The sequence below is a fragment of the Nestor notabilis genome, unplaced genomic scaffold (assembly GCF_000696875.1).
Source record: "Nestor notabilis isolate BGI_N333 unplaced genomic scaffold, ASM69687v1 scaffold2433, whole genome shotgun sequence".
NCBI classification, from domain to species: Eukaryota; Metazoa; Chordata; class Aves; order Psittaciformes; family Psittacidae; genus Nestor; species Nestor notabilis.
In genome coordinates, this window is record NW_009921310.1 from 1 (window position 1) to 16,144 (window position 16,144).

A 16,144-nucleotide genomic window follows, 5' to 3' on the forward strand; every position below is an offset into this window, starting at 1 on the left:
ATTTTAATATAAAAAAATAGATTTGAATATGCTGTCCCCAAGAATAGTAGTTCATGGTGCTTTAATCTTGGTTGTTCTCGTATAAAAAGATTGTAGCCTGTTCCTCAAGATTAAGCTAGCTGATCAATAGATAACTAATTGCACTAATCTTTCAATCTGGCTAGACTCTACGCTGTTTCATTTTATTTCTAAATAATTCCTGCACAATTTTAGAGTAGGCTCTTAAGAACAGTCGGAAAAGATCATTATATATCCTAAGGAGATGATTGCTACTCATTCCGCATCCTTGATTATGTATTTTCAGTTGTGCAGAAAATTGTTCTCTTTATTTTTCTATGCCTCAGTCATTGAAACAAAAATGAACTTTTGTGTTTTGGAGAACGTACAAAATGTTATGCTGATTTTAAAACATGTTAATATCGCTGATTTTGGAGTTACCAAGGTATTCATTGCCACTATTTATTAGAATAAATAGCTCCTCATATCTACAGATGAGGAATGTTTTTTCAGGGTCTAGGTTTGACTTACTGTAACAAGGAAAAAATTGTTTGAAAATAAAAAACAGAGCAGATCAAAGTACTAAATCTATGACAGAGTGTAGATGTGATCTTGTGCCAGTCTTGCTCATCATTTTTACCTGGTGGCTTCAACTCCAGTTTGATTTCTGCAAAAGAATATTAAATTTCTGTTAGGACTATTTATATTTCCAGAATCATGCTCAAACTTACAAAGTTGCTGATGGGTAAGATCATACATTCGTTAACAAATTCACTAACCTTTGGTTACCAGATAGAGCTCTGCAGTGCTTCTTGCTTCTCCTCTTGGTTCAAGACGAGCAATTACAGAGTATACACCTGCAACAGCAAGAATGCCTTTATCATTAAAAAAACAGACAACAAAATCAGATAAAAAAAAGAGCATCAGCACAAATATTCCATGCATTTTTACCTTCATCTTCTGCATTAACGTTGTGAATGGTCATATAATGACAGCGACCTTCACTTCTGAAGCTGTACTTGGGACTCTCTCTCAGTTCAGTGGGGCCTTTATACCATGTCACAACTGCATCATCAAAAGACACTTCACACTCAAAGGTTGCAGACTGGTGTTCACTCACTACAATGTTCTGTATGCTCTTAGTGAACTGAATTGGTTCTGCTGTTTTTAGAAACAAAAAATATATTAATTGTTATGCATCATCAGGCCATTTAGCTTATCTAATTCCTTCTCATTGTTTTCAGAATAATAGCTACATTATAATAAGAGATAGATCTTGACAAATTAGAGTAAGGAAAAGGAATTCCATCTTCTTGAAGTTTTCTATGTAAGAATGAAGATTAGAAGACATGAATACAACTATAAGAAGATTGCTGTGCAGATAAATTATACAAGAGAAGTCATTTAGGAAATGAAAGATAATGAATAATTAAGAAAAAGAGGAGGTCCAAGGAAAATATAAGAGTATCAGAGAAAAAGAAAATAAGAGCAAGCATGACACAGATTGTTTGAGAGCCAGGGGATATTAGTTATGATGATTTTGTCAAAAATACTACCATAAAGACATATGACACGTTATCCAAAGAGAAAGGACAGCAAACTTTCTTGTTTAGTCCGTTTTCAAGTTTGGGAATACATTTTTAAGAAATTCCCTTTATTTTCATTTGTTCTATTATAGAACCTCCAGAAACTGTTTATCACTACCATGGCAAAGAGATTTTATATCAGTTTACAAACCTTCAACGGCCAGATCTGCAGTTGTTTCTAGATTGTCAAGCTTGCAGGTATATTGTCCCTGGTCTTCTGTTCTAACATCCTTGATGATGAGTTTGTGTACTTTGTCAGAGACTTGTGTTGAATATCTCCCTCCTATCTTAATGGGTCTCCCATTTCTATACCACTGAGATTTGGCATTTGGAATAGAGAACTGACATGACAGCGTGCATGTGTTTCCTTCCTTGAAAGTAGTGTCATGGAGATGCCGCTCAACTGCAGGTTCTATTAGCATGTTAAAACATACATTTTAGCAGACATCAGACAGTGGAATAATTAAAGTGTAAATGTATGTAATTCAAATACATGCTTCAAAAGCACACTTACCAATCACAGTTAGCCTGGCACTAGCAATGTGTGGCCCACACACTATTCTGAAATTTCCCTGATCTTCAAGTTGGCAGTTCCTGATTCTCAGTATGTGGCGATCACCTTCAATTCTGATTTCATATTTGTCATTGGAGTCCAGCTTCTGGGTTCCCTTGTACCATGAAAGTTTAATTTCTGGATAGTTAATTTTAATCTCACATTCAAAGATAGCATCCTCATCTGTTAAAACCGTCTGATTTTCAATGTCTCTGATCAGAGTAATAGGCTGAAAAATATTAGTTTAAATTAGTTTCAAGTTCCCTGTTATGAGTTTGAATATTTCACAAATCAGCCCAAAAATATGTTACCTCTGTTTGTGAGAGTCGTTGTTGAATAAAAGCTACAAGTTCATCAAACTCCTGATCTTCTCTTTGAGCTCTTTCTGTAAGCTCAATTTCCTGTAAAAAGGCAGAATATACTAAAAGATTAAAGAATACTAAATGTCAAGCTGTCATAGTTATCCAACATGGAATTAGTTCCTACACCAAATTTTCTGTAACTGTACTGTAACTAGCGTTATCTTCTCATCTTAGAAATTGCAGTCAATTTAGGAAGACAGACAGAAGGCCCATCCCTTCTTCTTGTGTTTGAGTGTGCAAGAAATTGAGAACTATCTGTAAAAGATCCAAAGAGGAGCCAGAAACTCCTGCATACACAGTAACATCAGAGTGTGGACAACAAGTCTGTTCAAAGGAACCGCGTTATTCTTAACAAAGCCAATGCTGAAGTCACAGTGTATCTTACCAATCTGTGGCTTTCTTCTGCTTGGGTTTGCTTTAGTAACTCAAAGGCTTGAAGGAGGCCACGGAAATCTGTGATTCCATACATGCGAGCGTATTTCTCGTATTCTTTGGGATCTACATTTTTGAGAAGTTCCAAGATATCAATAGGTTGCTCTTCCTCTCCTTCCTTCCTTTTTGGAGTGCTATTCAAAGCAATGACATAAGTTAAATATGCAATACTTCTTTCATATAAAGTTGTTCAATGAAAAAATGAATCAACTTAGAGTTACATTGTGGAGTAGAATCCTTTAGTTTTGTCTAGTCCGGTGCTTCTACTTTTATGAGTTATTCATATTTAATGAATATTAAAAAAATATATCTTGATCTGAGATATGTAATAAAAAATGTTTCTTCTGTGTTGATGGCAAATTAATCTACAAAACCTTTCCATATACCTTTTTAGTTTTGCCCTGAGATCCCCTTCAACAACTTCTTTCTTTCTTTCTTCAACTTGTAGGTTTACACTCCTCTCAATTTCACCATGTTGGTTAAAAGCTATGCATTTGTACATGCCAGAATCAGTTTTTATTGTGTCCTTTATTTGTAGTTTGGCTTCATCTCCTGTCTGCTGGATTGTAATGCGTCCTCCCTGGTTGAGTTGCCTCCATTTTCCTTTCAGCCATTTAACATTTGGAATTGGGTCTCCTCCAACTTTTGCAATAAATTTTGCAACAGTCTCTGCAGAAAGATGCAAATGAGGAAGCTAAGTCTTTCCAGCTGTCTATAAGAGTAGGACATAATCTCAAACGAAAGGTACAGGCAAATAGAAGACAATGTGCTTTTTGAAAAGAATTCTTACTTTCCATGACTTTGATACTCTGAGGCTCTGACACAAAATAAAGTTTTCCTTCAAGTTCTGCTTTCTTAGCTGCTGGTGCAGTTGCTGGTTTTTCTAAAAAGATAGAGTCAAACAATTAAAACAGATGGTTTTGTGTAATAATTTATGTTCATGCATGATGATGTTTCCAAAGCAAGGGTAAAAAAAAAAATTAATTACAAAGGTGGAACAAATAGTATGCAAGAGATAAAAATGCAAACTGCTTTTATGTTGTTTTAATTAACTCGCGTTTTACTATCCAGATGAAACTGAACACTGTGGGCCATACTGTGCTGTTCATTAACTTCAGTCAGGTCATTTGTATTCTGCATGGATGCAAATTCATAGATAGATACACAAATAAGAAGCCTCACTTTTTAAAATGAATCAGTTTTTGGTGAGCTTTCTCATTTCTGTCTATTTCTGAAATCTCATTCTTGAAGTTATTTGCATTTTTTTTATTAGTGACTGATAAATTCTCTCTTTTTTTTTCTTTTGTTCAGTTGTTAGCTTTGTGGCTACCCATATAGTAAATAATATACTATTTCTACATATTACTGAACTCCTACATTTTCTATGCAGGGGTAAGGCAAAACATACAGGGAAGGACACGTGCTCAGACCATATTTGCTTTCAGCTAAAAGTTCTAAATGTAACAGTCCTGAAGCAAGTAGCTTCAAAGGTCACATGCTCAATCAAATCCCTTCCGTATTTTCTTTCGGTTTTTTCTTTAACACCACTATTCCAATCCTTTCCATAAAATTTGCGTGTCCAAGTAATTTCACTCATTTAGCTTGCATTTTTCATACATTCAGTGTTTAGATTTAGAAACTAAATTCTTAGTCTTTTTGGGAAGAATATAGTGTTGATTGGACATTGATCTCCCACTGCTTATGTCGTATTTATGTATAGTTATTTTTCAAATATACTGTCTTCCCAGATTTTGTGGTTTTGCAAATAACTAAAATATACTAATTGTTTCTGTTAGATTATTAACATTTTTGTTCCACAGAAAACAAAATGGGATGGAATTTTGGTTTAAATTTTTGTCATACATGTTGATTCTCTCCATGTTATTGTACCTTTAACGGTCACTTTAGATTTGCAAGTGTCAGTGCCAGCTGCATTTGAAGCTTTGCATACATATTCTCCTGAATCAGATTTGGTAATTGCAGCAAGTTCTAGAAGAGCTACTCCATTAGCAAAGCTGAAGTTGCATCTGTCTGAAGCTCTTATTTCTCTCCCTGCCTTCAGCCACTGAATCCGGATTGGCTGTGATCCTTGGACATGGCAGCTGAGCTGTACAGTATCACCTTCCTCTGCTGCTGCTGGCTGAAGAGGCTGGTCAAAAACTGGAGGCTTTTTAGGTTCTGGAATATGAAAATGCTTGAGTGAATACTCAAGGGAGGAAAGTAAGATTAAGAATATAAGAGAAAAGGAGTGATTTTTAAGAAGGCAATGGCAAGGAATGAAGAAGCATAAACAGAAGTCTGAGAATGTCAATCATAGTGTTAGAAAATGGAATAAGTATCAAGACAGTATGTTTTCTATGCAAACATGCAAGAAATATCTTTACTCCACACAGCAAGGACATTCACATGCAAAAATTACTAGAAGAATTAAAACACTGCTATTAGGCTGCAAAACTATATAAGCACCTTTAAAGAAAAAAATATGCAATCTCCTGCTATAGTATTATGATGAAGTGCCATGCTGCTGCAACATACTGTCAAGGCTGCACAAGCTTAGGTGTAATTGCACAGAAAAACCGTTTTTCCATGAAAAGAGGATGATTAAAAATTCAACAGGAATGTCGCCAAGATTTCAATGTTCAGTTTAGGTCAGTCATAGCAAATAGTGAAAAAGAAACCCCTCCTTGAAAAAAAATGTTTTATTTTAATAAAAAAAATTAAAAGAATTCCTTGATTTTGTGGTTTAACTCAGTTTAATCTGTCCATCTCAGGACAAATTACTGCTGGACAAGTTAAGGTAAGTAAAACCAGCTCATAAGATAGAAGCTGTATGTTTTCATCTAACATGCGACAAAGAGAAGTAAGAAGCAAAGTAAAATAAGACTTCAACTAACCTCTGATAACAACAGAAGACGTACACAACACGCTTCCTGCTTCATTGGACACTTTACAGGTATATAAACCAGCATCTGATTGCTCTACGCACTTTATGTGCAAAATTAAGGTGTTATTTTTGAAAAATATTTCACAATGAGGGCTTGAATGAACTTCTTGATTGTTTTTATACCAAGCAACAGTCAAAGGCTGAGAGCCGGCAACATGACCCTCAAGTTTAAGTTCATTCCCTTCTGTTTCTTCTACTGCTTCAGACAGTTTCTTAGTGAAAGTAGGTGGAGATTTTCGTTCTGAAAAAAAAGAAAAAAGAAAAAAGAACATCTTATTCACATTCTTTGAATCAAATGAAAATGGAAAATTCTAAAGAAAATATTTCAAGAAAAAATTCATCACTGGGGAATTGATACTTGCTCTCATTTAAACAGGATATTTGGGTTTTTTTAAGTGAAAGCATGCTAAGATAAACAGCAGGTGTCTTGCTCTTATGGTCACTGTCATAGTTGAAAAAAATCCTCTTACATGGATTTACTTCAAACGTCATATAAAAAACCCAAGATTTTTGTCGAGTTCTCAAGAAAGAAACAGGCCAAAGCCTATAAAGAAATTAGTCCAAAGAAAATATTCATTCATTTCTCCTCCCGTTATTGTTTGTGACCAATCTTAACCCCCTTCAGTAGACCTATAGGTATCTCCAGGTACTTTCAAGATATATCTCAAAAGTTTTTCTCAAACTTATCTTGCAGCAATAAGGCTAATGTCCTTTATAATTAAAGACAGAAAAATGTACACGCAATGTATTATCTATTCAATACCTTTAACAGTCAGCTGAGCTGTGCAAGACTCCTTTCCAACTTCATTGCTAGCATAGCATGTATACTGTCCAGAGTCTCCCCTGTCAACTCTCAAGATCGTCAAGTGAGCTGTGTTGTCTACATAACTGATTTGGTAGTTTCTTCCTGTTCTAATCTCTTGGTTATCTTTTGCCCATGTGACTTTGATAGGCTGTGTTCCAGAGATGTGACACTCAAAGTCAGCACTTTCTCCAATAATACCATCCACAGGTATAATTGGAACATCAAAAAATGGAAGAGTCTTCCCTTCTGAAGAGTGAAATAAATAAAAAAACATCAGTTTAAAATCCTGATTTGCTTTAAACCTATGTGAAATAAATATAATTTGTACAATATTAAATCCAAATATAAAGTTAGTTTTGAGATATTTCCATTATATATTTCATAGCCCACTGACCTGTAAGGACAAGCCTGCCACTAGAAGAAGCTGTCCCAATTGCATTGGTAGCTGTGCAGGTATATTGCCCTATAAGACTCCTATCTGTCTTCAAAATCTGAAGAATTGCTACATTATCTACGAAGGATGTATGAACATTGTAGTCTTCTTTTACGCGTACACCGTCTTTAAACCAAGATACTTCTATAGGTTCTGAACCAGTAATGCCACAATCAAACGTAACTGGTAAGCCAACAGTTTCATGGACATCTCTTAATTTTCGCATAAAAGAAGGAGGAAGTTTACGCTCTGTAAGAAAACAGGTATTGTACAATGAAGGTTTTCAGAAGATATGTTGTAGTCAACAATATTCACTGCCTAATATATTGTAGAGTATGCTGGATTTTTACTTGAAATTTCTGATTAAAAATTTTATTCTGCATATCATTTATTTGGAACCTGATGTGAAAAGAGAACTGTGCATATGCTTTCACGAAAAATATATAACCATTCTGCCATCAATTACACTCAGTGACCCTATAAAAACCTTAGGACTGCTAATGGTAGAAACAATCAAAGAAACATCCTCAACGGGAAAGGAAGATACAGAAGCTTGTATCTCTATAGAAGAGCTGTGGTCAATAAGAGACATATTTTGATTAGCTTCTCTGGTAGACCTTTGTTAAGAGAAGACAGTAACAGAGGGACAAGACAAGTCAAGAAACCGTAAAGTGTTTAACATGGACAAGGTAATCTTGGGTTGATCTTTTTTTTTCCTTTTGAAATAGCAAACATACTTAAGAAAAATTCACTATTTTCCTATGTTTTTAAATTAAATATTCACCTTGAACTGTCAGCAAAGATGATGAAGCAGCCTCCCCAACAGCATTTTCAACTTTGCAGATGTAGTCCCCACTGTCATTACTGTCTACCTGGCTGAAAACCAGAGTGGCAACTTGGTTTTTAAAATGCATTTTCATAGTAGCAGTTCCTCTCAGCTTTGTATCGCCTTTGTACCATGATACAATCATTTCTGGTGTTCCAGCAACCTGGCACTGTAAGGATGCAGAATCCCCAACAGTCACCTGCACTGGCTCCAAGGGTGTAATGAAGTAAGGGGGTTCTGAAGAACAAATATACACCGTTAGCACAAAAAAGTATTGCACAATGACCATCAGTAGTTCAAATAACACTTTATGAAGTAATAGTGGCTTGACGCACCTAGTACTGTGATTGCACCATGACAATTATCTTGTCCAGAATCATTTTCAATATGACAAGAATATTGCCCCTGATCTTCTAGTTTGCTATTAGGTATTTCCAGTATGGCAGATGTTTCTGTAGTGGTGATGCTACACCTTTCAGAGTGCATTATTTTTACTCCATTTTTCTTCCATGTCACTGAAATTGGTGGAGTACCCATATATGTGCATTCCAAGATTAAATTTTTTCCTTTCTCTACACTTAAATCGTTCACCTTCTTCACAAATTTGGCTGGTTCTATAATGAGCAATGGGAAGAAAACAAATTAAATAAAGCCAAGATATCATTTTTAGAAGCAGAAGAAATAGTAGTCTGGACAAACCTTTGACAAAAAGATGTGTTGTGCAAGAAATCTTCCCTGCCTCGTTAGAGACCTGACAAGTGTAGTCTCCACTCTGAAACGGATGTACATCAAATAGCTCCAGTTCTGCAATTGAATCTTGCAAGGTGATATTGCATTTGTGTCCTGGTGTTAGCTCAACACTACCTCTAAACCATTTGACTTCCAATGGAGAGGAGCCTTTTATGATACTGGTAAAGGTTATGTTTGCCCCAGATAAAACATTCAGTGGTTCAGGTTTCTTCACAAAAGATGGTGGTTCTAAGCATGCAAATAAAACAGAAGTACATTTCAACTTCTAATGAAGAGCATAATAAGAAATATGTACAGAGCAAAAAATTAAGTCTTTCTGAAAATATATTTGTGCCCTCTGACTCTGGCTTCTTATTGATACTGACCTCTAACACTCAAAAATGCGCTGCATTCATCAGACCCAGCTACATTACTAGCTGTGCACAAATAAGTTCCCATATCAGATTCCTGAAGTCCGTTCACTTTCAGAGAACAGGTATTGTCTGTAAGAGTAGCCTGATACTTGTCTCCACTGATAATCTCCTCTCCGTCATGAAACCAGGAAACAAGAATAGGTGGTGATCCATAAACTTTGCACTCCAGTACAGCAGAAGAACCGAGCTGACCATATGTTTCTTTCAATTTTCTTGTGAAAGAAGGAGGTATGATACGATCTGCATTTTTGTTTTTTAGATTGAAAAAAAAAAAAAATTAAATACCATAATGGAGCTTAAAATGCAGAAAGTTCCCCATGCATAAGAAAATCAGTGACATTTCTTTTGATACATCTGCTTAAGCAACCTGTTCCTACACACCTAAGTCATCAAAAAATAGGTAGTTGATAGTTAAGGATATGTTGGGACTTTCATTCACATTTTTGAGGGACACCTTTTATTTTTGCATTGCTTTTTCACAAGCAAAAATATTGCACCAGTTGTCCAAGAAGACATGTAGATTAAAGCCAAAGAAATCAAGCCCTTGCAACGACTGCCCCTCAGAAGTTAGATAGGTGTCCATTCTTAATGTCTGTCTAAGTGGCATGCCAAGTACTCCTAAGATTATACAAACAATGAGTCTCTCAGGCTGCCATCTTGAGAATCAGTTTGCTATCTGAAGGCATTATAAAGGAACTGTAGGATCAAAAAGAATAGTCAACTAACCTGAGACGTGCACTGAAGCTGTGCAGCTGCTTTTACCAACACTGTTTTTCACCTCAAAAGTATATTCTCCACTGTCTTCTAGTCTTGCATTGAGGATCTTAAGCCCAGATACTTTATTGAAGAAATTGATTTTGTATTTATGGTCAGTGGACAGTTCATTCCCGTCCTTAAACCACCTAGCAGTAAGCTCTGGTGTGCCATCTACTGTGCATTCCAGAGTACACGAGTCTCCTGCTGTGACTTTGACTGGGCCTGGCTTCTCTATAATGACTGCAGGTTCTGCAATGAGATGCAAGTCACAAATATTTTAAAACCAACAATGCAATAATTATTAGTATCATAAAAATTGGAATTTTAAAATATAGTAAACCACATTGTGGTTTTTTTATCTCATGCTACCAACCTAGAACCTTCAGTGTGGCACAGCATTCCTGAACTCCAGCATCATTTTTTATCTGACAAACGTATTTCCCAGCATTGGCTGGTTCTGCATTTCCAATCCGCATAGTCGCAATGTTTTCTGAATAGGAAATCCAAAGATTATCACTTTCTCTGATGATTTCCCCTTTGTCTTTTAACCACAGAACAGAAATGGGATGTGATCCTTCTACTGCAGCCTGCAGTTCAATTGACTCCCCAGCTACAACAGTGAGATCACTCAGCTTCTTCACAAAGGTTGGTGGTGCTATTTAAAAGAAGATATTTAGCAGTAAAAAAATCGTGCCAGTAGTGGCAAAGTAGGAGGAGAATGACAGGAACAATATAATGCCAAGAAGATGCCAATCTTTATACAAACCTCTTAGTGTTACAGAGCCAGTACAGGAATCGCTTCCCACATCATTTACAGCTTTACAGTGATATTCACCAACATCTACAGTATCCACACTGAGAATGTGAATACTAGCTAGGTAGTTTTCAGACATGACCTTATACTTCTTGCTGCTCCGAATTTCTCGTTTGTCTTTATACCACGAAATCTGGAATGGAGGAGTGCCCTGAAGCTCACATTCCAGGTGAATATCAGACCCTTTCAAGGTCTCGACTGGATGGGGCTTCTTGGTAAAAATGGGGGGTGCTGGAAAAAAAAAGGGGGGTGAGTAAATTTTGAGTTATTTGAGCAAAGGAGGTTAATGAGGACAGAGTATTTGAGTAGCCATTCTGATGCTGAACAGCAAAGACAAACCCATAATTAAGATAGATATCCCACAGTATAACAAACAGGCAAGAGATTTGCCCTCTATTCAAACATGTTTTGGTCTCTCTGACTAAAGAAAGTGGGAGCTTTTCCACAAAGGGGCACTCATAGAGATAGAAAGGTAAGGAAAGAACTGTGTTTCTGACCTTTTACTTTCAGTGAGGTACTGGTGCTTGCACTACCCGCCGGATTCTGAGCTTCACAAGTGTAGTCACCACTGTCTTCAACACTGAGGTTGTACATTTCAATGACTGCCACTGAATCCACAAAGGACATTCTGTATTTTTCACTGGGATGGATCTCAGTTTCACCTTTGTACCAGGTGACTTTGATTTCCGGAGATCCACCTATTTTGCATTCATACTTTGTGGAATCATTCTGTTTCACAAGTCTTGAGGAGTCTAGTTTCTTAATAAACCTTGGTGGTTCTGGAAAGCCAAAAAGTGGAGATGTTGCTTTAAACTGCACTGATTCTTTGAATAAGCAAGGAAATATCTAAGAGGAAATGTAAACTTTCTGGACTTATGCAAACATTTTAATTTTGTAATTGCTATGATTTTTTTAAGATTATTTTAAGTTTCCTTTATTTAGGAAGCAAACTAGCTCTCTACATTCATTTCAGCTAGTTTCTCCTTACTTTTTTGTCCCACTCTACTTCTCCCATGTATTCAGCACAGATCAACTGATGTGTGGTTTTCTTTAAGTAATTTCCTTTAGCAATACATGAGTAATCAAAATGCCTGATGGAATGCAAGAATCCTTACTGTTCAGCCAAGTAATATTATTAAGAGCATTTATGCTGAGCATTATAGCAACTGCTCTATAACTTAAATCTCATTAATAATTGATACAGTCAATAAATGTACCTGCATGGTAACACTTCACAAATTTATGGCAAAGCCAAAGGTGCATATAAGGAATAGAAGTCAAGGAGATTAGGTAGCAAATAATACAGGTTTAAAATAATAATGGTGGGAAGAATTATGAGATGGCTGGTATTAAAGAAATTAGTGTTAAAGATCCTGTGAATGAAAAGTAACAGATTTTTTTCTGTAAGGAGAGAAAGAAGTGGAGGTTTATCACTTTTCATCAAAAGTACTGTATGCATGATTCAGAATCACAAGACTGAATGCTCATAGATCAAAGATATGACTAGTAAACCCAAGAGGTGGTAACGTGGGCACAACAAATCTCCCTGCAAAACAGGATGAAGTGCCTCTTTGTACATCTGTCTGTAAAGTGTAGGAAGAATATCTATTTTATTGTGGGTTACTTCAACCTGTATGACATTTGCAGAACATCCTATGTTGTTAGTAACAAAACTTCCTTAGTTTCTAAAAATAGAAATGATGGTTTGTTTCATAAGGACTCTTGGAACCTTTGCATTATCAGATTTCACTTTGGCAAAGAGGTGATTATCTGTCTGCATACTAACAGTTGCTGAGTAGTCACAGTCTAATTCCATTCCTTACCAAAAATAGGGATGTATTGCCAAAAATGAGGATATACAAGTTAGTATATACTTAGAATGTAAAGCAGTTTCTATAACTTAAAGTAATTGTTAAAAGTACAGAGTGAGAACTTCAGATGTTAAAGTGTGAAAATTAATAAAACTCTGGGAAAATGCTGAGGTCACTTAATAAAAGAACTGAATTCTATAAACAAAAGGATGTGCGTTATAGAAATGAGACGGCATCTGCTTAAATTAAACACACACAAATAGATACACAAAAGAGCTTTCTCTTCTAAGTTCTATAGAAAATGGCTGACAAACAATGAATGCCATTAATTTTACAGTTTCCCTGGGGAAACTGTACAAATTTGAAAGGACTGAAGTCAATGCCAGTGTAAGTTCAGGATCAAAAAAGTGAATCATTATGGGGGGGGGGGGGGCGGAAATCAGGATTTTATGAATAAAGAGTTGAAGAGTAAGAAAACATTTGAAGTCAGGATCTTCTTATGAATGGTAACTCTAGTCAAATAAACTTATCAGTAATGTCATCATTAATAATAAACAGAATTGTGATTGTGATGGAAACAAGCTTTAAATCTTTTAAAGAGGTTAGGTTTCTTGCTACAGTCCTTTAACGATTTTTGTAAGTCAAACTACATATTAACAGCATCCCTACTTTTCACTGAACCCACAAGTATTTCAGTCTGACACATTCTTTCTGCCCCCACCAAGAAAAAATCCCTATGGATAGAATATTCTCTAGATATACATATGTAACACATTTGACAAGCAATTATTAGAAATTTTGCTAGTGGTAGTTCAGCTTCTTGTGTTATTTGTCTTACAGAATAAAAGGCATAGTATTTACCCTTGAAATGTTTTTTGTGGTCTTTTTTTTTTTTTCCCCAAAAAAGTTCATACAGAGGGGAAAAAAAACCCCAAAAACAGAGCTAAATGAGCAGGACATTTGAACTCATGCATAATTTAAGAGGTGCATTTTACATTCTTTCTTTTATAAAATCAGTAAGTATGGGATATCCGGAACAGCTATAAACAAATCCTGTGTTCCCACCTACACTGAGGAAATTACTCGAATATGCTAGTGTCACTTGTGCCAAGACAGTTTGATCCAGTCATAAATTTAGATGATTGAAAGTATAAAACCCACACACTATATGGAGAAGCAAAGTGTTGGAAGAATGGATATTTGTCACCAAGTGTACTCTCAGATCCTCCAATTTTGCTGTCTAGAACAGCAGTTTTCAATGTTTCTGGTCTGTGGAAGGGTAAAACTATTTGCAAGAGCTGCACACGCAGTAAAATACATTGAAGTCTCATAAGTTAACTGAGCTTCCCCCCTCAGTTACCTTTCCCTCCCCCGGGCAACTTAGTGAATAGAGGAAGACTCAAAGAAAGACAGCTTTTGCTGGGCAACACAGCCATTCATAAAGGCACAACAAGGTTGTAAGTCAGATATAACATTTCAATGAAAGAATCCCTTTGATAAAAAAAATCACGCACCGTACCAGTAAAAAGATTAATAAGTACTTAAGTGTTACAACAATGTTTAAATGAAATAAGACATCACAGTGCAGCCTCTTATACAGGTTGTTAGTCTTACACATGTCTGTATTCAAGGCTTTGTTCTCCAGATGTCTCCCTTGCAAAGAAAAGCCTCATGGACACTAAAGCTCACAACAATACCTTGTACAGCCAGCTGAGCTGCGCATGCATCCTTTCCAACACTGTTGCTGGCAGTACATGTGTAGAGTCCAGCATCCCCTTTACCAACTTTTAGGACTGTCAAGCTGGCCGTGTTTTCCACCAGTGTCATCTTGTAGTTGCCACCTGGGCGAATCTGTCTGTTGTCTCTTGTCCAAGTAATCTTCATGGGAGCAGAGCCAGTCATGTGGCACTTAAAAGTTGCACTTTCTCCTAGTGCTACATCAACGGATACTGGCTTGATGTCAAAGAAGGGAGGTTGTAGGTGTTCTGCAAAGAGGAAAGCATGGCAGAGCTCATCATAGAGCCCTCCTCAACACACACCTCACCATGCCATGCTCATGCTCTGTGGCCACCATACAATAAGTAAAGTAGGGAAAAGAGTGAAGAAATAGAAGAGCAAAGACATACAAAGACATCTTTAAGTGTAAGCTACAAACCTGTGAGGTGAAGTTTGGCACTAGAAGATGCAGTCCCCAGAACGTTTTTGGCTGAGCAAGTATATTGGCCACAGTGAGCCATACTAGTTTGCAAGATCTGTAGAGTCGCAACATTATTTAAGAAGGCTGATTGCATGTTATCACTGTCACTTAAGAGAACCCCATCCTTGTACCAAGACACCTGGATAGGCTCTGAGCCATTTATGCGGCAATCAAATGTCACTGGGGCACCAACGGCCTCCTGAATATCTTTCAGTTTTCTGGAGAATGTAGGTGGAAGTTGCCGTTCTGCAAAATAATAATAATCACCACAATAAGTAGGAAGCCACACTGTTAATCTAGAATTAATTAACTCTGAAATTAATAAGAACCCCTTTCTGTACATAACGAAGAGTTCCTACAAACTACCCCTGGAAAAAAAAAATAATGACAAGCAGAGCTGTGGAGGTGGCAAAGCCAACGCTGTTTTCTGCTTTGCAGGTATATTCTCCAATGTCACTATCGTCTATGGTGGAGAATGCCAGTGTTGCCACATTATTCTTGAAGTGCATTTTGTAAGCCTGTGTTGATCTGAGCTTGGTGTCATCTTTGTACCAGGACACCTTGATTTCTGGCGCACCACCAATCTGGCATTTTAAGATCAAGGGCTCTCCAACCTTCACCTCCACACGGTCCAAGTGCGTGACAAAAAAGGGTGGTTCTAGGGAAGGAGAGAGCATGGTGAGCAGATGCAGAGCATCACCAAAGTCCCTTAGGGGGATCAGGAGTGCTGCATACCTAAGACAGATACAAGGTTGTGGCAAACATCTCCACCTGCCTCATTTGCCACCTCACAGGTGTATTCTCCTTCATCGCTCTTGGTGCTGTTGAAGATTTCCAGAATTCCAGATTTGTCAGTAGTCGTAACACTGCAGCGTGGAGACTGAGCAATGGGCATGCCATTTCTTTTCCAGGTAACAGAGATGGAAGGGGTGCCTGTGTAGCTGATTTCCAACACAATGGACTTCCCCTGCTCCACACTGAAATCACTTAATTTCTTTGTAAATACTGCAGGCTCTGTGAGGAGGCATAGGTCAACAGTGAGAGGGACAGATGTGGCAGGGCTGAAGGCAGAGTATGAAGGGGTATACCTGTGTGTACATGCACACACACAAACACACCTTTCACAAAAAGTTGGGTTGTGCATGAGGCACTCCCGGCATCATTCGTGACAACGCAGGCGTAGTCCCCACTGTGGCCTGGCTCCACATTGTACAACTTCAGCTCTGCCACAGACTCGTCCAGTGAGATGGAGCAGTTGCTATCTGGCACCAGCTCCCTGATGCCTCGGAACCAGGTCACTTTGAAGGGAGTACTGCCCTTGATATAGGTGCTGAATGTCACACTTGATCTGGGCAAAACTTCCTGGGGATCAGGTATCTTCACAAAAGAAGGTGGTTCTAAGGATCATGCAAAAGAGTGAAGAGGAAGAAAGATGTTAATAGGAGACTCTCTGGAGAAGGAAAAC

At 37.3% G+C, this 16,144-nt stretch overlaps 1 protein-coding gene across 1 annotated transcript in view; it reads right to left on the reverse strand.

Annotated features, from left to right (window-relative positions):
* Window positions 1-637: 637 nt before the first annotated feature.
* The window catches only part of LOC104403053 (titin-like), a gene marked incomplete at its 3' end in the record, with an annotated part of 88,968 nt that continues 73,461 nt past the window's right edge, over window positions 638-16,144 (reverse strand). The window contains exons 80-105 of the mRNA XM_010011086.1: window positions 15,798-16,076; window positions 15,415-15,693; window positions 15,065-15,337; window positions 14,638-14,931; window positions 14,180-14,467; window positions 11,169-11,450; window positions 10,624-10,902; window positions 10,231-10,512; window positions 9,828-10,106; window positions 9,054-9,341; window positions 8,638-8,916; window positions 8,274-8,552; window positions 7,897-8,175; window positions 7,074-7,361; window positions 6,638-6,925; window positions 5,825-6,115; window positions 4,821-5,108; window positions 3,721-3,813; window positions 3,317-3,599; window positions 2,884-3,064; window positions 2,448-2,537; window positions 2,098-2,365; window positions 1,735-1,995; window positions 949-1,158; window positions 777-854; window positions 638-664 (exon numbers count right to left, since the gene is read on the reverse strand). Of these exons, the coding sequence (XP_010009388.1) occupies window positions 638-664; window positions 777-854; window positions 949-1,158; window positions 1,735-1,995; window positions 2,098-2,365; window positions 2,448-2,537; window positions 2,884-3,064; window positions 3,317-3,599; window positions 3,721-3,813; window positions 4,821-5,108; window positions 5,825-6,115; window positions 6,638-6,925; window positions 7,074-7,361; window positions 7,897-8,175; window positions 8,274-8,552; window positions 8,638-8,916; window positions 9,054-9,341; window positions 9,828-10,106; window positions 10,231-10,512; window positions 10,624-10,902; window positions 11,169-11,450; window positions 14,180-14,467; window positions 14,638-14,931; window positions 15,065-15,337; window positions 15,415-15,693; window positions 15,798-16,076 (6,306 nt within the window). The remainder of the gene's footprint in view (window positions 665-776; window positions 855-948; window positions 1,159-1,734; window positions 1,996-2,097; window positions 2,366-2,447; window positions 2,538-2,883; window positions 3,065-3,316; window positions 3,600-3,720; window positions 3,814-4,820; window positions 5,109-5,824; window positions 6,116-6,637; window positions 6,926-7,073; window positions 7,362-7,896; window positions 8,176-8,273; window positions 8,553-8,637; window positions 8,917-9,053; window positions 9,342-9,827; window positions 10,107-10,230; window positions 10,513-10,623; window positions 10,903-11,168; window positions 11,451-14,179; window positions 14,468-14,637; window positions 14,932-15,064; window positions 15,338-15,414; window positions 15,694-15,797; window positions 16,077-16,144) is intronic.